At 46.6% G+C, this 22,060-nt stretch overlaps 1 protein-coding gene across 3 annotated transcripts in view; it reads left to right on the top strand.

The window, feature by feature from the left end:
* Nucleotides 1-22,060, top strand: part of ACAP3 (ArfGAP with coiled-coil, ankyrin repeat and PH domains 3) — a 138,712-nt gene that overhangs the window by 89,549 nt on the left and 27,103 nt on the right. For all 3 annotated transcript variants that reach the window (XM_088671620.1, XM_035117469.3, XM_088671619.1), the window contains exons 11-17: nucleotides 12,241-12,353; nucleotides 12,915-12,966; nucleotides 14,469-14,569; nucleotides 16,134-16,245; nucleotides 18,276-18,484; nucleotides 20,124-20,193; nucleotides 21,136-21,230. In XM_088671620.1, the coding sequence (XP_088527746.1) occupies nucleotides 12,241-12,353; nucleotides 12,915-12,966; nucleotides 14,469-14,569; nucleotides 16,134-16,245; nucleotides 18,276-18,484; nucleotides 20,124-20,193; nucleotides 21,136-21,230 (752 nt within the window). The remainder of the gene's footprint in view (nucleotides 1-12,240; nucleotides 12,354-12,914; nucleotides 12,967-14,468; nucleotides 14,570-16,133; nucleotides 16,246-18,275; nucleotides 18,485-20,123; nucleotides 20,194-21,135; nucleotides 21,231-22,060) is intronic.

The raw sequence follows: 22,060 nt of genomic DNA, 5'->3' as shown, positions 1-22,060 counted from the left end.
AACAATTTGTTGGCAGAGGGAGAGAGGGCAGGGAATGCTGACGCCAGAAAACCGGTATCAAATGCCTATTTTTATTTAGTTATAATAGATTTCTTACCTGCCTGTTGCCATAAGATCTTGCAGCGGTGACAGCAATTAAATATTAAATTATAAAAGGAAACGGGAAGGCACCCAGGTGATGGGAAAAATATATTTGCATAATAAAACCCCAGCGTTTACTGGAAGGGGTTCTGTCATCTGTCCACCATCCATCCATCCTCCCCATGCCATTTGATGGGTGGCACATTCCGCTACAGGGGCCTGGTCCTCTTCCAGGACTTCTGGGATAGCTAGAGAGTTGCCTGGCTCGTGAATGCGTGGGAACAAGGAGGGAGTATCTGTGCGCTGGGGCAGCACCCGTCAGGTTGATTTAGGAGGGAGGCTTTGGAAATAAATAACTTAACCGGGCTGGCCATATGGCACATTGCTTTATCGTCCTCCTCCGACAGGGTGCAAGCAGAGCTTTGGGTTGGCCAAGGAGGGGGTCCCTGTCTCCGCAGGTGGCACCCCACCAATGAGTTGCTGTGGGTGGATGGGGGCTGGGGGGGCTAGTGGAGAACAGGGTGGGACAGGAGGGAAGGCAATATTGGTAGGAAGTGGTTTTCCGTAGAAGCTCAGTGAGTCCCTCCAGAGCAAGGTCAAAGGCCACACAGTGGAGTTTCCCCCCCTCCCCGTTAAACCCCACTGCATCTTCTCTGCACCCCCCCTCCATCTCCAGGCGACAGCTGTATGATAATTAGCCCTTGTGCTAAGCTGATCGGCTGTGAAAGGGAAGCCACTATCCTTAGGGAGGGAGGGAGGGAGGGAAGAGGAGGAGGGATGGAGCAGGTGGTCCACAGGCTGGAGACGGAGAACCCTGCGGTCCGGGCCCTAGCAGAGTGAAACGGGAGTGGGAGGGGTTAAAAAAGCAGCGTGTGTATGTGTTGGCAGTGAGGGGGGCAGAGCATCTCTCCGATCTCGAAGTGTGCCGTACAACACTGCCACTCCGGAGAGTGTCCCGAAAAGAGATTCGTGCGCACAGCCCAAACAACGGGGTCATGAAGATTTTCGGCAGACTTGAGTACCTTCTGGTAAGGGACTGTTTCTCCGGAACTCCAGAGGTGCAGCAGGGCTTAGGGATGCAACTGCATGCTGTCTTTCTTTCCCTTTGTCGCAAGGGTTAGGGTGCCGGAGGGCTGTAAAAGGAGGAGGGGAGGGGGTTGGCAACACCTTCAGCTTTTAGGGCCCTTCCATAGCTCGGCTTAATGGCGATGGCGAACCCCTGAGCCTCCTTTAATTCCCCCCCGTCCATGCCGCGTTCTCCTCTCAACTGCTCCTGCCGCCCCACACTTTCTTCTCCCTAAATCTGGAGGCTCCCTATGCAACTGACGTAGCTCTCCTATTTGGATTTTCAGAGCATAGGGAAACTATGGACTTGGAGAGTGTTGGACAGTAGCAGTGGAAAGAGAATGAGGGAGAATTAAAGGGGTTCACAATCTGCATTAACCTGGGTATCGGTGGGCCCTTAGTTATGTAAGAAAACCAAGTTGGGTGTTTGTAGTTTTGTGGCTTTGTATAGACATAGTCTGAGTTTGGGATCCACGCTTTAAAATCTTTCATTGTCCAGAAACGGCAGATCTGGGTGTTGCTACAATTGACTCTCTCTCTCTCTCTCTCTCTCTCTCTCTCTCTCTCTCTCTCTCTCTCTCTCTCTGTGTGTGTGTGTGTGTGTGTGTTTGTAACTTGATGCTATAATATTCCTTTGGGGCTTTGGAAGTGGATGTGGCAAATGCATAGTATTTGGATGCGAAACATAGGTTAGACTATTCATCCAGTATTGCCTGCTCTGACTGGCAGCGGCTCTCCGGGGCTCTGCAGCAGAGAAAGGCCTTCTCCATCACCTGCTAATTTAATTTGATCAATTTATATCCCACCTCTCCACCAAGGAGCTCAAAGTGGTGTATATCCTTCTCCTTCTCCCCATTTCATCCTCACAACAACCCTGTGAGGTAGGTTAGGATGAGAGTGAGAAACTAGCTGAGTGGGGATTTGAACCTTGGTCTCCCAGGTCCTAGTCCAGCACTCTGACCATTGTGTTACACTGACTGAGATCCTTTAACAGGATGTGCAGAAGAATGAACTTGCCTTTTCCATCACCTGCTGTCTTTTAGCTGGAGAGGCTGGGGATCAAGCCTGGCACTCTCAGCATGCAGAGCACATGCTGTGCTGATGAATTATGCCCTGTCCTTTAAAGCAGATCCACACCATATATGTAAAGAACATCCAACACACAGGGGTGACATAACACATTTTGCTTCTGCTAAAGTGCATGACTACCTCCAAAGAAAGCTGGAGACTTTCATTTGTTAAAGGTGCTTGGAAATTGTAGCTCCACAAGGGAAAACTACAATTCCTATTGTTCTTTTTTGGGGGGTGGGGGGGAGGTCACATGCTTTCAATGTGCATTGGACGGGTTTCAAATGTGTGGTGTGGATCTGCTCTTAATGTGGAAGGTCCTTGCCATTGACACTTTCAAAGATTCCAGGCTTGTGAACCCAACATGCATATTCTGTATTGGGGCAGTGGCCGCTAATACAGCCACAAAATCGGGTGCGCCAAATTAGTGTGTAAGCTTTTAGAATTCCCCAGAATTCTTTGTCAGGCTAGACGGCAAGCTCTGTGTGTGTGTGTGTGTGTGTGTGTGTGTGTGTGAGAGAGAGAGAGAGAGAGAGAGAGAGAGAGAGAGAGAGAGAGAGAGAGGCAGGCCAGGGAGTTTGCATTTGGTCACAGTCTTCAGCTTGAATATGGAAAAAGGTACCAGGCATTCATCACCAGTGTGGTGTAGTAGTGAGAGCACCTAGGACCTGGTAGACCAGGGACCGAATCCCAGCTCAGCCATGAAGCTCACCAGTTGACTTTGGGTCTCTTTGCCTACCTCGCAGGGTTGCTGTGAGTTTAAGAGAGAGCTGTGTACCGCACCCTTTTGCTCCTTGGATGAAGAAAATGGAATGTAGAGAAGCAAAACAAAACAAGGGAGGCTCTGTTAGATGCTATGCTGATTTCAGGTTTCACTTACAAGGGTGACCCCCCCCCCCAACATACTTGAAAATCCTTTTTTGAAATCCAGCCGTTATCCAGGTCTGTCTCCACCCTTAGGCAAAACTCACTGGTCCCTTGACAGATGGGGAAACAGGAGGGCAGGGAAGTGGAACGGTCTGTAGATTAACAAACCTGGAGATTAAATTTCGGGTGCGTGTCCCCATCTGCCTCCCCCTCTTGCATCAGATTTTTTGACTGTAAGCTCCTTCAGACAGAGATCTGTCTTTTGATCATTGCACACTGAAGAAGAAGAAGAGTTTGATGAATAAGAAGGTATTGGGTCTATGAAATACCTCGGAAAGTGTATGTTTCTAAGCAGGATCAAACCAGTATTCTGATTCGGCATAAGGTGGCTTCGCGTGCTGTGAGTTTGTAGGCGAGATTCTTAAGAATCCTGAATTTTTGCAAGATTTTGTTTCTTTCTTTAATTGGATGAGTAGCATTTCATACAAAACGTCTCTGGTTGCAGCCTTGGGGGATGCAGGGAGGTGGGCTCTCTCCCACGAGGACAAATGTGTGATTGGTTGGGGTTTTTTAAAAACAAAAACAGGTTCTCTCTGTTATCACACACGTTTACACCAAACACATTCTCGCTGATGTGGGCGTTGATTTTTGTGCTGCAAAGGTGATACAAATGGGGGGAGGTGGAAGAGCGCTTTTTATTTTTAAAAGGTGTGATGAAAACACTCAGACAGCACCAAGCTAGATGGAGTGTTTCGCCAGATTGGTCTGCAAGGAGCTCTTTTTTCAGATAATGGGACTGAGCGAGGCATGTGGATAGGGTGTGTGTGTGTGTGTGTGTGTGTGTGATTGATCATTCCTCAAGGGAAAGAAACAAAAGCACAATGGATTATGTCATCTCTGCTTGGTCTGTGTGGCTGAACAAGCAGGCATGTGGAAAAGCCTGTGTGCACGTGTGTGTGTCTCTGTGATGTGTCTGTAGGATGATGGGCTTTTGCAGAAATAACTCTGCTGTACCAATGCGATTGTATTTCTGTGCACATTTTCATGTGATCCCAGAGAGAAAGTGTGTGAATGCCCAGTAGTAAATTTACAGAAAAGAAAGCCTCTAGGAAAGCTGGAAGCGATTCATTCTGATCCAGAATAATAAAATTGGAAGGGATCCTTAAGAGTCATGTAGTCCAAACCCCTGGTATTCAGGAATCCTTTCTCTTAGAGATTAATTTATTTGCAATTACATTTCTATCTCACCTTTCCTTCCAAAAGGAACCTAGGGTATGCAAACAATAAGTGGCTTTTAATGGTCACAAGCGAGTGTTTTTCCCCTTCTTTATCACCTAATACATATCCTGTTTTGTTTGGACTCGTGGGTCCACAATAGAAGAGGTGAGCTGAGTTGGGAAGATTCAGGTTGAAGTCACTCAGGTGCAGCCAAGTAGGTCAGGTCAACGTCAGGCAGGCTGGAAGTATTGCCAGGTGGGTTGAGTGAGTCTGGGGCAAGCTGGATTGCTACTGGCTCAGTGAAATCATATTCCAGTAAGCAGCGGTCAGCACCATGGATAGCTACGAGTGCCTTCTGCTACCGGAAGCTGAGCCAGAGAAAGGTGTTGTCTCAGCAAAGGGCTGGAGCAAAATAAAAAAATTCCTTCAGTAGCACCTTAAAGACCAACTAAGTTTATATTTTGGTATGAGCTTTCGTGTGCATGCACACTTCTTCAGATACCTGGACTTCCATTTCATGCGGCTCAATGTGGTGCCTTCCATAGTTCTAGTTACAGGTAGGTAGCCGTGTTGGTCTGAGTCGAAGCAAAATAAAAAAATTCCTTCAGTAGCACCTTAAAGACCAACTAAGTTTATATTTTGGTATGAGCTTTCGTGTGCATGCACACTTCTTCAGATACCTGAAGGGCTGGAGTTTGCTTGGGCAAAGACGGCCTGGCCTGGCTCTCCAGTGTGGCTGCCTCCTTGGGAGAGCAATTTGTGGTCTCTACAGTGATACTTCATTCATTTACTCCTGCTTGGCTGTGGAGCAATAGAAGCTACAGGGCAGTCCTCTCTAGAGTCTGAGGGTGATGGGAGAATCATCTTCTGAAGCAGGAAGGGTGTAGAAGGGGTGAGCTGAATCTTCTGCCTTGAGTAGAGTGAGCTGTGATATATTTGGAACAACAGCAGTCCTGGGTGCAGGATTCTTTTGCAATTACAGATTCTGGGAACCGAGCGAGGGACCTTCTGTGTTGTGTCACTGAGCAGCAACCTTTCCCTAAGCCAGGGTTGTGCAAGAAGGGGTGTGTGTGTGTGTGTGTACACATATACATATACATGGTTGTAGCCAGCTAAGTTCTACTCAGAGCACATTCATTAACTTCAGGGGGTCTATTCTGAGCATGGCTTTTAAAATTATATGCCAAGATGTACAATTTAAAGCAAGGCAAAATCAGCTGGCTAAATGAACCAGAATAAGAACAACTCAGTTGGATAGTTCAGGGTAGAAGGTATGTAGCTTCAATAAAATAATGGGAGATGTTTTCAGTGTAGAAGCAGCAGCAAGATCAATGTGCGACAGATCGCATGTCAGAGAAGGATTGTGATATTCCTCAATCTCAGGATCGCACTGTTCAAGCACAAAATTTGGCACTCGGTTCAATTTTCAGTACCCCGAGCATCTCAGCTTTCCTTAAAAACAAAACTCAAGGTGCTAGTCCTTATGGATGCAAAGGTAACTGTGAATGCCCAAGGGCAATGCCTGATGAAATTTTGCATCTCCCACCTGTATTCTGAAATTTTATAGTCCATGATCCTGTCAGCTTTATAAGTTGTGCCTGCAAGGGATTGCTCTGTTGGTTAGACTGTGGTGCTAATAATGCCAAGGTTGCGGCTTCAATCCCTTTATGGGACTGCTACATATTCCTGCATTGCACTAGATCAGGGGTCAGCAACCTTTTTCAGCCGTGGGCTGGTTTACTGTCCCTCAGAGCATGTGGTGGGTCGGACTATATTTTGAGGGGGGGATGAACAAATTCCTACGCCCCATAAATAACCCAGAGATGCATTTTAAATAAAAGGACACATTCTACTCATGTAAAAACACACTGATTCCCAGACCATCCGCAGGCCGGATTGAGAAGGCGATTGGGCCGCATCCGGCCCACGGGCCTTAGGTTGCCTACCCCTGCACTAGATGATCCTCAGGGACCCCTCCAACTCTACGATTCTATGAGAGAGAGTGGGAGAGAGAGCTATACAGAATGGAGGGATCCAGTATGCACTCTGCAACTGGCCTCCCAGAAGACCTAAAGACTACAGATTGCCCCTCTCTCCTCCTAGCTTGTCTTTATGCTTCATGCAACAGGGGAAAAAGAGGGGGAAAACCCAGCCATAATCCTTATTGAATGTGATCGGCTGCTTTCTCTTCATGCACGGATGACTTCACATATGCAGTTGATGAGCTGACCTGCCACATCCAATGTTTAGGATTGTGGTAGATGCCATGAGGAATGGGAAGAGAAGGAGAGAGAGAGAGACTTCAGAAGCTGCTGCCTCTTCACCTTCTTACACTAGCTAGTTCATGCATTTTTCAAAGGGTCAGTAGTTCCGCAGTTTATCCACTCCTTCCTGCATGTGGTGATGTTTTAAGGTGAGGGTTTCACCCACAAGGCAATTATGAGCCGTTGACACTTATACCAGTTAGCAGACTGAAGCATGTGGAAAGGTATTGGTGGGTGGGTCTAAATGACCACAGTGCAGTGAAACATAGGAAGCTGCCACTGGTCCATCTAGCTCAGTATTGTCCACACTGATGGGCAGCAGTTCTCTGAAGTTCTGTCCCATCCTTACATGGAGGTGCAGGGGTGGGGTGGGGTTTGAACCTGGGAACTTCCGTATGCAAAGCAGATTCCCTAAGAACTTAATAGCTACTTGATCCTGGTGCAGCAGTTTAAAGTAAGGGAGGTGTGAATTAACCCAGCATTGCTGTTCCTGTCTTTTAAAGTTGAATTAAAAGGGTCTATGAGCTCCTCAAAGAAAGAGTTGACACTAAAGCTCATGACAGTTGATAGATACCAGTTCTGCATAGGACACCACTCTACCAATGTTCTAATTGTGCTCAAGTTCCCTTTCAATGAAGGGGCCATAGCTCAGTGGTAGGGCATTTGCCTTGCATGCACAAGGTCCCAGGTTCAATCCCTGGCATTTCCAGGAACGGCTGGGAGAGTCTCCCTGTATGAAATCCTGGAAAGCCCCTGTTGATTAGCATAGATAATATGGAGGTAGATGGGCCCACAGTCTGGCTCTGTGAAAGGAGGCTTTCTTTGTTCTATGTCCTACGACTATGATTTGGAATAGAGTGTGAGAGGCGGGGGGGGGGGGACGACGACGACGACCGGATTTTCACATAGCACAGGATGCCACTAAAATTTGAGACCCCAAGGGAGGCCCTTGAGGAAATCCACAATTTCCCCCATTCTGTCCCTACACTTAACCAAATGACGTCTCTCACCCCACCCACTAACCCCAATGGCCTTCTTAAAATGGTATATAGTTGTACTAAGGCACTTTGTTGATTTAAAGCCTTTTTTCTGTTTATTTCAATTAGAAAAACAAACAAACACTATGTGATTTCTGTAAAAAAAAAACATCAAAATGGCAGGTGGCTAAGTGATAAGAGGCACAAACACACACACACACACACACACACACATTCAAATATTTGAGCACTGGAATTTATTTTTAAAAAAACATTAAATTGGAGTCATTCTCTCTCTCTCTCTCTCTCTCTCTCTCTCTCACTCACACACACACACACACACACACACACCCCAGCTGCCTCCAACCCACAAAAAAGCGTTAGTCGCTCCAGGACTTATTTGATTGTTTTGTTTATTTTGTTTGACCCTAGCAATGCATTGGCAAAGAGTTCTGGTTCCCCACCACCTGCATTTGAAATACAGAACGGTGAACCTTTTAAATTTCCCCATTGCAGGCGATTTGTGCCTCTGTTCTTTGGTTTTGTTTCCTGCTTCATCATTGGCCAGTTTGAAAGTAGCTGTATTTTGAAGGCAGAGCAGGCACCAAAACCATCTCCATCCCAACAGTGGGAAGGAGGCACTTGCTCGCCTCTTTGGGAATTTGGTGCCTCTTTGTAGGGGGCATTCAGGGTTCCCAAGGAAACCATTGTCCGGTGGCTCTTTTTAAATAATAATAATAAAAGCTTTCATTGCTAGGCCAGGCACCCTTGGATATATAATTCAAATCAGTATGGAAATGGAAAGGGGGAAAGCGGAGATCGCCTGGAGTAGAGAAAGTGTGTCTCTCTGTGTGAGAGTGTGCATGCTGGCATGACATTTATTGATATGACATGAAAGCAAGGACAGATGACAGCTGGGCATTTGGCAGGAGATTCTGACTGTGTGTTTTCTGGACGGTGGCCTGCTTTCTTTAAGCCTCAGCTTTGCAATATTGAATCTTTGGCTCCTTCTCCACATCAAAGATTGCAGCTTGGACCTCCACTTTCTCCAGTCACTACTGATCATCCCCACCACCACCACTCTCTCCCTCTCCCAACGTACGGCTCTCTGCCATACTTTCGCAATCAACTTCAAGCTTCTGGTCCTCACTGCCTCTGCTCCGATCTCCTCCTCTGTGTGTTCCCTCCAGTGCATTCTTTTTCAACTCTCGCTGTACCTCTCCAGCATTGCAAGCATTGAGCTGCCAGCAAGCCCGCCCCCTTTCTTTCTCCCTGTCTGACATGTTTGACACTTGCTTCTTCCTAATGAGGTTGTTACCAAAGAGCATTCAGTCGGGTGGTCCCTCACCTACAGTCCAAGAACAGTTTATACTGCATGATATGTGTCGTTTTGAGTTGGCTGGCGCCCAGTGTGAAGAAAGTGAGTAGGGAGATCTTTTCCTCCTTTCCTCATAAGACTAGAACTTGGGGGGCATCCCATGAAGTGATGGCCACCGACTAGGAGGGCATTGAATGGATTTTGGACAGGTTCATGGCTATCAATGGCTACCAGCCACAAGGGACATGCACTGCCTCTCTGTTTCAGGCAGTAGCACCCCTGAATACCAGTTACTGGGAATTATTATTATTATTATTAATTATTATTAATTGGTAACCTTTTTCTCCAGCAAGTGTTCTAGCCTCCATGATTCTATCAGGTTGGCCACTGCAACAAGAGAGGCTAGGCTGGGTGGGCCTTTGGCCTGATCCAGCAGCTGAGCTCTTATATTCTAACAAGTCCTCACTTGCCTTGCTACAGCAGAGGGTGGTGTCCATCCCTTCCTCCTCCGCTCAAAAGCCTCTAATGAACGCGAGTCTACCAACATCCAAGTCAATCTGTTCCACTTTCAGCGGTCTTTGCTTAAAAAGGCATTTATAGGTACTGCTGTTGACCTGCTTGACATGTTGGTAGAGCTACGATTGAGGTTTTAACTCGCACAATCTCGCGGGATTTTTGTTGTGTGGTAGTATCGAATCTGCCTTGAGATGACTTGGAAGATCAGCCTCAAAATATTTAGGGGTCTGGTCCGAAGGACTGTGAGGCTGGTCTGGGTTTGGGGAGGATGTAAACGTAAGATTTTAAATAATGAACTAGCGTCATAATTTGAGCCACATTACTTGCATATTAATTTGCATGGATTAAATGCGGCTTTCCCCAAGGATTCTGAGTACTGCAGTTGTGACATGCGTGCAGTCCTGTCAGAAGAAAACCCCAAAAGTATAGTTCTCTGCAGAGAGGGAAGTGCTTTTGAACTAGTTTAATTTGCAGTGCAGAACGAAAACATGTTTTGCATCTGTGGTCAAACTCATACCAAACATTTAAAGCATATGGTCCCCCCTCCCCCCCAAAAAAAATCCTGGAAACTGTAGCTTGTTAAGGGTTCCAGGGATGGATTCAAGCTCTGTGAGGGCTGAACTAAAGTTCCCAGGATAAAGCACTGTGCTTTAAATGTAAGGTGTGAATGTCACCAGATAATAAAGAGTAACAATTTGAGGCTGGGTCTTCGCAGTACCAATTATCCCCCACCCCATTGTTCGCTCTTGACTTGGACGGTGTGTTATATCCCCACAACACTACTTAATTTTTTTTTTAAGGCCCAGCACCACAGAGCAGTGACAAATTTCAAGGCAACGGCAACCATTAACTTAAGTGCCTTTTTGCCTGCTCTGCGCATTATAGGCCCCAGCGAAGCCTGGTTGCTAGGCAACATGCACTTCACTCTCATTAGGATGAGTTATTTCCATGCTGGGGGATGCTGGCTCACCAGGAAGGTGTCATAATAAAGGGAAGAAGGCGGACAGGAGATGAAGGGATGCAGTGGGATGAGTCATGGCCTCAGAAAGACAGCCTGGCGCTCAATTAGAGCCAGGGAGCTTCCAATTAAACAGAAGCCGACCTGGCCTATAAGTCTCCCCCACCGAGCTCCTCCCCCCGTCAGCTATGGTGGCATTTGTTTCACAGATAAGGGAGGCGGTGGTGCAATGTCTTAACACCAAAACTTTGAATAAAGCTCCAAGTTCAAAATACTTCTTCAGCGGCTGGCTTCTCAAACGAGAGATGGCTAGGCCCAGAGCCTGACCACCCGTCCGCTCCCGCTCACAGGGATGGAGGAAGTGGCCTTATCCCAAGACAGGCTACCTGGCTCAGTATCGCTTACACTAGCGTTCTTTAAACTTGAGCCCCCATGCGCAGGCGGACTACAGATCCCATCATCCCTAGCTAAGCTGGCTGTGGATGATGGTGTTGCAAGCCAAAATATGGCTTATCTTCTGAGTTAGGCCAAATAAACTCAGAGACAAGAGGAGTCAGGAGCAGGGCCGTCTTAAACGCCCCTGCCGCTGTGGTGCGCCGGATCTCTCTGGCGCCCTCCCGCCCCGTTTCCCAGCGCGGTGGGCGGGTGGGCCCTGCGCGCAGCGCGGCTCCCACAGGCGCAGCTGCGCGGCGGACCGGCCGGCCAGCGGGTGGGCGCAGCTCGCGGCGCCTTTCTGGCGGGCTGGCGCCATGGTGCCCTGCGCCACCGGGGGTCTACCTAGAGCCGGGCCTGGTCAGGAGTCCATTTTGTTTATTGCAAAGCAATAAGGTTACAGTCGAATCTTTCCGCAAAACTGCAACCCCGTCCAACGTGGGCGCAGAGGAATTTATAACATTTCAGACAAAGGATTTTGGTTTTAACCAATCATATAAATCATTATTACATCATTTTATATTTAATGTTCATCATTACCTCATTTCATGTTTAATACGCATGCGCAATAAGCATCGCTAACTAATCTTTGATTCTCAGTAATATGTTACATTGTGAGTTAGTATGCGTGTTGGGAACCTGCGCTACGTGTACCATGTAACAACTTCTGTTCTAGTTTATGAATTGCTTCTTTGTGATTGACGTATCAGCTGACCTTCTATCCCATCAGTTTCTTTAAAGCATCAGGTTACCATAACTCTTCTAATATAAGCATATTCCAAGATTTATAAGGATTTACATTATCACCTTAATTGTGGCCCTTTGGGCCCCTGCTACATTGGAAGTTGTAGTCCAACAACATATGAGAAACCGAGGTTGAAGAACACTGAGTGGCAGTGACTCTTCAGGGTTTCAGGCAGGAATCCCCACTGGGAGATGCTGAGGAATGAATCTAGGACTTTCCGACGCACCCTGAGACCTGCGGGTTTAGGGTGGTATAGAAATTTCAACAGCAACAACACAGAGCAAATGCTCTGGCGCTGATCTGCAATCCTTCCCTTAAAATATAGGAGGGCCACATGTCGAGATTGGGAAGAAGTGAAACATAATCCTTCAAGAATCACACTTCTCCAACCTTTGCAGTGCAGTTCTCAAGCCAAGTCGTGTGCCTCGAAATGCACACATGAGGTGTAAAGAGTGCAGGCAGCACATAAAAACGCAGTATTACGGTATTAGGAGGGGTTGCTTTGGGCAAATTAGGCAGAATTGCATGCAAAGATGCATCTCGTAGGAAAACTATGAGCTAAGAGGCTACTGAATTTTCATGAGGACTTGTCTTTTAAAAAGCAAGTCACAAACTGATGTGTATGTATGGCAAGCTGAAGAGTGGAAAAAAGGAGGAACGGAGAGAAATGAAAACTGACAGATTCACTCATCCCTGTTGATGGCACATCTCTGCTTGCCTTGGGCTTATAGGACTTCTCCTACGATGACTCCAAAGTGGAATTCAACGTCGATGCCCCCAATGGGGTGGTGATGGAAGGGTACCTCTTCAAGAGAGCGAGCAACGCGTTCAAGACCTGGAACCGGTACGTTGGGATCAGTGTGTTTCCAGAAAAGCGATGACTGCTAGAGAAAGAGAGAGGAAGAGGAAGAGAGAGAGAGAGACCTTTGTGGCAGCGTAGTGGTTAGAGTGTCGAACTAGGATCTGAGGAACCAGGGTTCGAATCTCCACTCACTGCAGGTCACTGGGTGGCCTTGGGCCAGCCACAGTCTCTCAGCTTAACCTACCTCATAGGGTCGTTGGGAGGATAAAATGGGGAAGGGAAGGAACTGTGCCCTGCCACTGGGAGCTCTCCAGGGGAAAAGGAGGATAGGAATGTTGGGAAGAGGATTTAATTGTATTTCTACCCCACCTTTCTCCCATGAAAATAATAATAATAATAATAATAATAATAATAATAATAATAATAATAATAATTTCTACAGCTTACAATTTATGGTGCAGAATATTCTATTCCATTGAATTCCAACTTTGAGCTCCCTGGAGGAAAAGCTGAAATATATCAATATAATAAATAAATACAAATTATCCTCACCCCCTTTCTCAACTCTCTCTCTCTCTCTCTCTCCCTCTCCTTCCTCCTCAGGAGATGGTTCTCCATACAGAACAGCCAGCTGGTCTACCAGAAGAAGCTAAAGGTCAGTCAGTTTGCCTCTGATGACATTAGTGGATTAGCTGGCTTCTCTTGATGTCTTACGTTCAGGGGATTGTCGAGCCATCCTATGCAGTCTAGGACGAGAGATCGGACAGATTGGACGACTCCACACTAGGCCTCTCTTCATATGTTCAGAGCCGGTCGCAGAATCCATTTTAATTTTTGGTGCTGCAACCCACTCTGTACATGCACAGAGAAGAGTTGGGTGGGTGGGATTCCCCCCAGAGGTGCTTCTGGCTTCTTCACCATACAGCTTTTGGTGAATGTTGAAGATGCCCCACTTCACCCTGGCCTTTGATGCCTGACACGTGTGTGTTTTGAGGGACCCGCCCTATTCTTGTGACTGATTTGTCTTAACTGCTTGTAATTCTGCCCTAGGACCTACTGGTGAAGGGTGGGTAATATATCTAATAATAACAGCAATAATAATAATTCAGTATTGGTGTCTTCCAAATTTTCCAGAGTAGAATCTAATGGTTCTGCTTTACCCCTATGTATGCCATGTAAATTAGGGCCAAAATGAAAATGAGAATATTTTGTAGGCGAATCTTCCAACAGCCTTCCTATAATTGTTCACATCTGTGCCTATCCCTTTATGAGAAGCCCTGGGCAACATACACTTTATATATGTGTATATGTATATGTAATTTATTGGGGGAATGTATCCCTTGTCTTTTGTGGAAGCCTTTAGCCCTGGGTAATAAAAATGGTAGCAGCAGCAGTCCCCTCCCCCCCCCATGCAAACAGCATGTGCTTTGAACCCTAGCTCATTATTTTCAGAAAAAAATGGAAAACTCGGCTTTTATTGTCTCCTTTTGCTGACAGAGTCCTTCTCTGTATTTCCGCCAACATGTGGGGTATACTATGGTTGGTAGCCATGCACGCTCATTCAACCAGATGTGCAACCATGAGCCCTTGGGCTAGTAGCAGGCCATGGGGGCTCACTGTCCGGCACCCAGTGACCCCACCTCACCCTTCTTCCCCTTTCAGTGCAGCATTAAGGTTTTAGACCAGGGAAGGGGAGCCTCAGACCTGGGGTCTGAATCTGGCCCTCCAAACCTCTCTGCCTGGCCTTCGTAAATCTCCCTAGGCCACACCCCTCACTGTCCTTGTTTTCCCCTGCTTGGAAAGTGTCCTTGAACTCTGATCATTTCTCTTGCTTGCCTGGGTAGAAGATAGGGAGGGAGGGGTGTGTGTGTGTGTGTGTGTTGAAACTAGCCACCTGTACAAAGGTAAGGTTTCCATTCATTGCTCCACCCACTTTTGCCTCTGGCCCCGCCCACCCCTGTCATGTAGCTCCCCCCCCCTCCAGAAGGGAATAAGTCTCTCTGTCTGGAAAGGGTTCCCTGCCTCTGGTCTGAAAGCTCAAGGAAAACCAAGACAGCTTATAAAACAGGCAACCATTTCCACACACTTGTTTATTTGCAGCCACAGGCAGGACATTGCAATGCCACTAACTCGCTCGCTCCATTTTTGTCTGTTCAGGATGTCCTCACGGTGGTTGTGGAGGACCTCAGGCTTTGCACCGTCAAGCCCTGTGAAGACATCGAGAGGAGGTTTTGCTTTGAAGTCGTCTCCCCCACTAAGTAGGTTGTGCAAGTCTCCTCTTTCTTTTTTCCAGTGCATTATAATTACAATCGTACCTTGGTTTTCAAACAGCTTAGTTCTTGAACGTTTTGACTCCCAAACACCGCAAACCCGGAAATGACTGTTCTGGTTTGCGAACTATTTTTGGAAGCCGAACATCTGGCGGGGCTTCTGTGGCTTCCGATTGGCTGCAGGAGCTTCCTTCAGCCAATCAAAAGCCATGCTTTGGTTTCCGAACGTTTTGGAAGTCGAATGGACTTCTGGAATGGATTCCGTTTGACTTCCAAGGTACAACTGTATTATGACTATTCTATTTCTATAGCGCCATCACACAGGAAGTGCCTTAGGCCAGGTGAGAACATTGGCCCACAAACCTCAATGCTCTCTACACTGAATGGCTCTCTGGGATTTTAGACAGGGTTCTCTCCCAGACCTGCCTGCAGATGCCGGAGATTGAACCCGGGACATTCTGTATGTGAAGCGTAGAGCAAGATCAGAGGGGCCTGCAGGATCAGGCCAAGGGCCCCATCTTGTCCAGTTTCCTGTTCTCACAGTGGTCAACCAGATTACTCAAAAAGAAGTTGTAACAGCACTCTTTTAATTGTGGCTAGTAGCCATTGATAGCCCTGGTAATATAATAATAATAATAATAATAATAATAATAATAATAATAGTAATAATAATAGTAATAGTAATAGTAATAGTAATTTTATTATTTATACCCCCCCCCAAAAAAAATTGGTGGCCATCACTACATCTTTCAGTAGCAGATTCCATTGTTTACTTAGGTGTTGTGTGGCCCATTTTAAGAGATGATCTACATGTGTATAAATTTTAGGGGAGCTTTTATAAAAGGCCCAAAGCAAAGGCCCATCTGGTCCCATATCCTGTTCTCACAGTGGCCAGCCAGATGCCTGCAGGAAGCCCACAAGCAAGACGCAATGTCTAGTTGGGTTCCAAAGTGGACTCTCCTGATCCAGTCCAGGAGCGGATCATGACCCACATTGGATAAATGGTCCAATTCAGTGTGGTCCACACCCCAGATTCCATTACCAAGCACTGCCTCTGTTCCATTCCCATATAAACGTTTGGGGTTGATGTTCCTTGGCTTGATGTTCCATCATACACTGGGGAAGTCGATCTTTCCAAGGCATGTGTGCATCAGGTACAGCCAGCTACTTTTCTGTTGCCGCCCTCATGGTGTGTTAACAACAGCCCTTTTTTGGTTGTTTATTTATTTGTGGCATTTATTTCCTACTTGTCCTCTGAGGAAGTTTGAACCCTGCTCTCCCAGGCCCCACACTGGTTCTCATCTCCAGGTATTTGAAGAGGGCTTGTTCATGTCCCCTCTCAATCTCCTCCGGGCTTAAGCACACCCTGCTCTTTCGACTTATAGAATGGTAGCGTGGGAAGGGACCACGAGGGTCATCTAGTCCAACCCCCTGCAGTGTAGGAATCTTTTGCTTGAACCCACGACCCTGAGATCAAGAGTCTCGTGCTCTGCCAACTGAGCTATTCTCACTGATGCTCAGCCCTAGCCTGGTTGTTCTTCTTCCCTTTCAGGAGCTGCATGCTGCAGGCCGACTCAGAGAAACTGCGACAGGCGTGGATCCAAGCGGTTCAAGCTAGCATCGCCTCCGCCTATCGAGAGAGTCCTGACAGCTGCTACATTGAAGTAAGGACATGCGATTTTCGTTTCTGTCACTTTCTCATTCCCCCCCCTTTTCTAATCTTATGTTCCGTTCTCCACATTCCTACATCAGTTTGTGATTTTTTTTAAAAAAAAAATAAGTCCTTGTGGAAATCCAGCGTTTTAAACATTTTTATTTATTTTATTTTTATTTATGTATTGAATTTATATACTGCCCTATACCTGGAGGCCTCAGGGTGGTTCACAGAAAAGATCACAATATATAAAAACAAAACGAAAACAATAACCCAATAACACCCCCAAATTTCTTCTAAATTTGCATGCAATTTTGCCACATGTTTGCAAAGCAATTTTCCCAATGTAATGTATGTTTAAATGCTATTTTCACCAATATGTGTCACATTATGCACGCTGTGTATGCATTTTTTTTGGAGCAAATTCCTTGGCAGGAGAACTGTGTTGCAAAATCTGGAAAAGTGTAAATGCCAAAGGCTGGCTGTGTTTCGGTTTGCGCATTGTTTTGCAAAACATGAATTAGGTAGGTTCGCTTATCAATGTGAACTGAATTGAATCTCTCCCCCCCCCCCATCCCTACTTTGAAGTGAGATCAGGGTATGGGGAGAGAAGGAGGTGCCAGTTGTGGTGTCTACCCCACCTAGTAAGTGGAGTTGCCATTTCCAAGTTCAGTAATGTGTATCTGATATGGACAAAATTCACAGTAAAGGTTTAAAGACAAATCTAGGATCAGTTTATTAACTTTAAAATATTTATTTGCAATTTGTCAGACCAGAGCACTCGCACCACGCGAAGATCAGCATTTTGCTTTTGACGCCTGTTCGGCTCTCATATATAAGTCAAAAAATCATACCTCTGCTTAATCCTTTATTTCTTGTTCTCAAGCTGGAGCAGGAGGCGTTAAAGATCCCTTTGTCTCTCAGAGAATTGTAGAGTTGGGAGGGATCCCAAGGATCATCTAGTCCAACCCCCCTGCAATGCAGGAATCACTGCTCACCTCTCTCTTGGTTTGCAATGGAGTCAGTCGGCAGAACCCGTGGCACTGGCTCTTTGGCATGCCCCTCTTTTTTATTTTTCAAGGCCCCCTCTTTAAAATGAATGGCTGACTCAGAGTTCTAGAGCAGGGAAAAATCATGGTAGGAGGAGGATGAACGTAAAGCCAAATGTGTTTTTCTAGGAATTAGCCTGTAGAGCCATCTGGTGGTAGAGCTTCATTGCACATGCCAGAAACTGTGAGTGCCTGTAATGCTTCTACTAAGATGGAAAGTAACATGCAATTCATCTGTGAGAGAATCTTAACTTTTTGAAATAGGGTAACTGACACTGTTGCATTTTCTGCAAGTGATAGACGGCAGTAGAACAGAATTTTCTGTATTCTGTCCCCCGAATTGCAATTTGAACAATTAAGAATGATGATGATAAGATCATCATTGTCATCACTCTCATTACATTTCTATCCCACTTTTCCTCCAGGGAGCTCAAGGTGGCACGCAAAGTTCCCTCCACTCCCCATTTTATCCTCACAACAACCCTGTGAGGTAGGTTAGGCTGAGAGGTGGTGGCTGGCCCAAGTTTATCCCAACCAGCTTGATGGCTGAGTGGGGATTTGGACCTTAGTCTCCCAGGTCCTCGTTCAATGCTTTAACAACTACACAACATAAGACTCTTTCATTTTGCATCATGGTGGATGCAAACGGCAAAAGAGCCTCATTTCCTTGGGGCAAATGGAAAAAGAAATTCATTTCATTGGGGCAAAGGGGGCACTGCCCCACCAACTTCAGTCTGCCCTCAGCCAGCCCCTGTCTACCTGCCTTCTGACTTCCAACCAATCTGAGGGTAGCCCCTCTTGCCAATGGCTCTGTCTCTGCCTGTCCTTGGCTCTGGCGCCACCTACTGTTGGGCTCCCTGCCTTCTGCCCTACCAGTCTCAACGGGAACCAGCCACTACTGGAAACCACTCCTCCCCGCCCCCGCAAGAAACACCAGCAGATAATTTTTTTCATTTGTGCTTGCTCAATCCCCCTCTGTGCCTCTTTCCAGAGATTGGACCGAACAGCTTCTCCTTCCACCAGCAGCATCGACTCGGCTACTGACTCGCGGGACCGCAGTGCCAAAGGCGAAAGCATCCTGCAGAGGGTGCAGAGCATCCCAGGCAATGACCAGTGCTGCGACTGTGGGCAAGCCGACCCCCGCTGGGCCAGCATCAACTTGGGCATCTTACTATGCATTGAATGTTCAGGGATTCACAGGTAAGCTTGCTGAGTGGATCCCAGCAAATGGGGCACAAGGGCAACGGAATCGCCCTGCTCTGTTGGACTCGAAGGTCCATCAGTTCAAGTATCCTGTTCCAATAAGCCATCCATAAGCCATCTGAGAAACTCACAGAAAGGGCAATGGCATGCCTTTTCTGTCCAGACCACTGGTCCATCTAGCTTGGTATTCACTACACCAGGCACCCCCAAACTTCAGCCCTCCAGATGTTTTGGACTACAATTCCCATCATCCCTGACCACTGGTCCTGTTAGCTAGGGATCATGGGAGTTGTAGGCCAAAACATCTGGAGGGCTGCAGTTTGGGGATGCCTGCACTACACTGACTGGCTGGGGTCCTCTTAATTATTGGTATTTTTATTGATACTTGATATACAAATGTTCATACCCAATACAAAGTATATTTTTATAATACACCAGAATAGAAGATATATTTTAAAACAATCAAATCTAAAAGGAACAGGAGCAAAAAGAAGAAAAATGGGGGGGAATAAAAGGGTTGGAGAGGGGGGGAAAGAGAGAGAGAAAATAAAGTGGAAAAAAGATTTTAAAAGACTTCCAGTTCTCTTGTCTGTCATCTAAATATAGTATTCACTCATTAACACCCAACGGTTGTATTTTCTATAAGTCCTTATTTTTTCACTCTTCAAATCCAGATGGTGCAAGTTCATTTTCTCTTTCACGCAAAAAGCCCCAAAGAAGTTTCCAATCCTTAATAAATGTTAGTCATGTTAATTTTGCCATCTCAGCTAAGTCCAGTAATTTTATATTCAGGTAAGTGTTGGTCTGACGCAGTTGAAATAAATAAATAAATTGTCCAGTAGCACCTTAGAGACCAACTAAGTTTGTTCTGGGTATTAGCTTTCGTGTGGATGTGTACAGTCATACCTCGGGTTGCGTCCGCTGCGGGTTGCATTTTTCCGGGTTGCGAATGCAGCGGACCCGGAAGTGTTTACTTCCGGGTTCCGCTGCGCACATATGCGCAGAAGCGCTCTATTGTGCATGCGTGAAAGCGCTGCTCGGGTTGCGGACTTTTCGGGGTGCGAACGGCACCCCGGAATGGATCGGGTCCACAACCCAAGGTACCACTCACTGTATCTGAAGAAGTGTGAATGCACACGAAAGCTTTTAACCAGAACAAACTTAGTTGGTCTCTAACGTGCTACTAGACAATTTTCTATTTATTTCCAGTAATTTTATCAGCCATTCCTCTGTTGTATGTATCTTTCCATCCTGGCAGGGGTTCTCTAGGATTTCAGAGAAGGGACACTCCTAGCTCTACCTGGAGATAAGAATATAAGACAGGCCTGCTGGATCAGGCCAAAGCTGGTCCATCTTCTCCCGGACATGAGCACAAGAGCAGCCCTGCCTACCGGCAATTCCCAGCAGCTGGTATTCAGAGGCATAATGCCTCTGCCAGAAGAAGCATGGCACCAGGGATTGAACCGGCACCCAGAACAGGTGCTCTAACCACTGACCCTGTACTAGACTGGCTGTATGTGCAGAAATCCTGTGGACATGCTGATTAATATGTGCCCCCTTGTGTGTGTATGTACCAAACAGCTGTTGAACTGTACAACCACTCTCCTTTCTGTCTGTGTCCCCCCCTTCCCTACAGGAGCTTAGGGGTCCACTGCTCCAAAGTGCGGTCGCTCACACTGGATTCCTGGGAGCCAGAGTTACTGAAGGTAGAGGCCAAAACTCCCAATAGGTGGCAGGGTGGGAGGGGGCGGCCTGTGCTGTATGGGATGCACCTCTTGAAGGGGTGGGACGGGAGCTCTCTGATATACTTCGTTGGACTACAGTTCCCATGATCCCTGTCCATTGGCCATGCTAGCTGGGGGTGATGGCAATTGTAGTCCCATAACATCTGAAGGGGCCTATGTTGGCTCTCCTTGATCTAGCTGCCAGGGATGGGATTTCAGTTCCTCATTTTCCCAGTCATAAGTTCGGTTCTCCACATTTCCACATCAGTTTGTAATCTTAAATTTTTTTATATAAAGTCCTCATGAAAATTCGTCAACGTTTTGTGCCCATTTCTGCCACCGTACACATTCTGCAGTTTCCCTAATTGACACAATTTTTGCAAAACCCAATTTTTCCTAAAATAATAATTTTATAAATGTTGTTTTCATGAATGTATGCATTCGAATGCAAATTGTAATCATATATATATATACATATATGCCTTCTTTTGTTCACATTTCATTTGTTGAGGACTGCGTTGAAAAATGTGGATAAGTGCAAATTTCAAGGGTTGGTTGTGTTTCTGCATTATTATTTATTTATTTATTTATTTATTTATTCTCCGCCCATGTGGCTGGGTTTCTCCAGCCACTCTGGGCAGCTCCCAACAGAATATTAAAAACACAATAAAACATCAAACATTAAAAACTTCCCTAAACATATTCTTCCACATTGTTTGACAATATGTGAATTTGGTGACTTCGCCTTTAAATGCAAACTGGAACAAATTTATTCACCGTTGGAGAAAATGAGAAACTGACAGAAACTGAAATTGACAGAATCAGCCATCCCTAATTGTGGGTAAATGCAGTTGGCTGCGGACGGGGGGAGGGGGGCATCTCTTCCCCCTTAACATATTGCGCTTCTGCTTGCTTTCTTAAAAGCTGATGTGTGAGCTGGGGAATGCCACCATGAACCAGATCTACGAGGCGCAGTGCGAGGAGATGGGACTCAAGAAGCCCACCGCGGGCAGCTCAAGGTATGGATGCCTCCTCTCGGCTCTGCAATGTGTAGGACAGGAAGACTCTCTTGAAGGGCAATACCCTCTAGACCAGAAATGGAGAGCCTATCGCTCTCCAGGTGTTATTGAGTACTACCAAGCCTTATGAGGAATGGTTGAGGGAGCTGGGTATGTTCAGCTTGGTAAAGAGGAGACCAAGAGGAGGTATGATCGCCTTCTTTAGATATTTAAAGGGCTGTCACATGGAGGGTGGAGTAAGCTTGTTTACTCCTGGGACCTGAAGCAATGGCTTCAAGTTACAAGGAAGGAGATTCTGATTAAGCATTGGGAAGATCTTTCTGATGGTAAGAGCTGTTTGACAGTGGAACTGACTCCCTTTCTCATTGTTGACCTTGTTAACCCAGCAGGAGGTAAACTCTTTCCGATCCACTGATATTCAACCCTGAGATCAGCCGGTAGATCCCAATGCACCCCTCTTATCAATTTGTGGCCTAGCCCCATAAACAAGTCAGAGCAAACATAGCTGCCAAGTCTCCCGTTTTCCCCGGGAAAACCCCTTTTTTACTTACCTTTTCCGGGTGGTCCCCCGTATCACTTCGTCTCCCGTTTTTCTCCGTTATTTTCTCCTGCCGGCGGCCATTTTTTTCTTTCCGATTTGCCCTTCTATGGGCACCAAAAATGGCCGCCGCCAGCTTCAAAAGTCGCATCTACGCATGTCCGGAAGTGCATAGACGTGACTTCCGGTGTTGGCAGCGGCCATTTTGGTGCCCATAGATGGGCGGAGCGACACCGGAAGTTGCGTCGGCGCACTTCCTGACATGCGTACAAGCGACTTTTGAAGCCGCCGG

The sequence above is a fragment of the Zootoca vivipara genome, chromosome 6 (assembly GCF_965207765.1).
Source record: "Zootoca vivipara chromosome 6, rZooViv2.hap1.1, whole genome shotgun sequence".
NCBI lineage: Eukaryota > Metazoa > Chordata > Lepidosauria > Squamata > Lacertidae > Zootoca > Zootoca vivipara.
The sequence above is the reverse complement of the archived record's forward strand: the minus strand, read 5'-3'. Positions and strand labels throughout refer to the sequence as shown.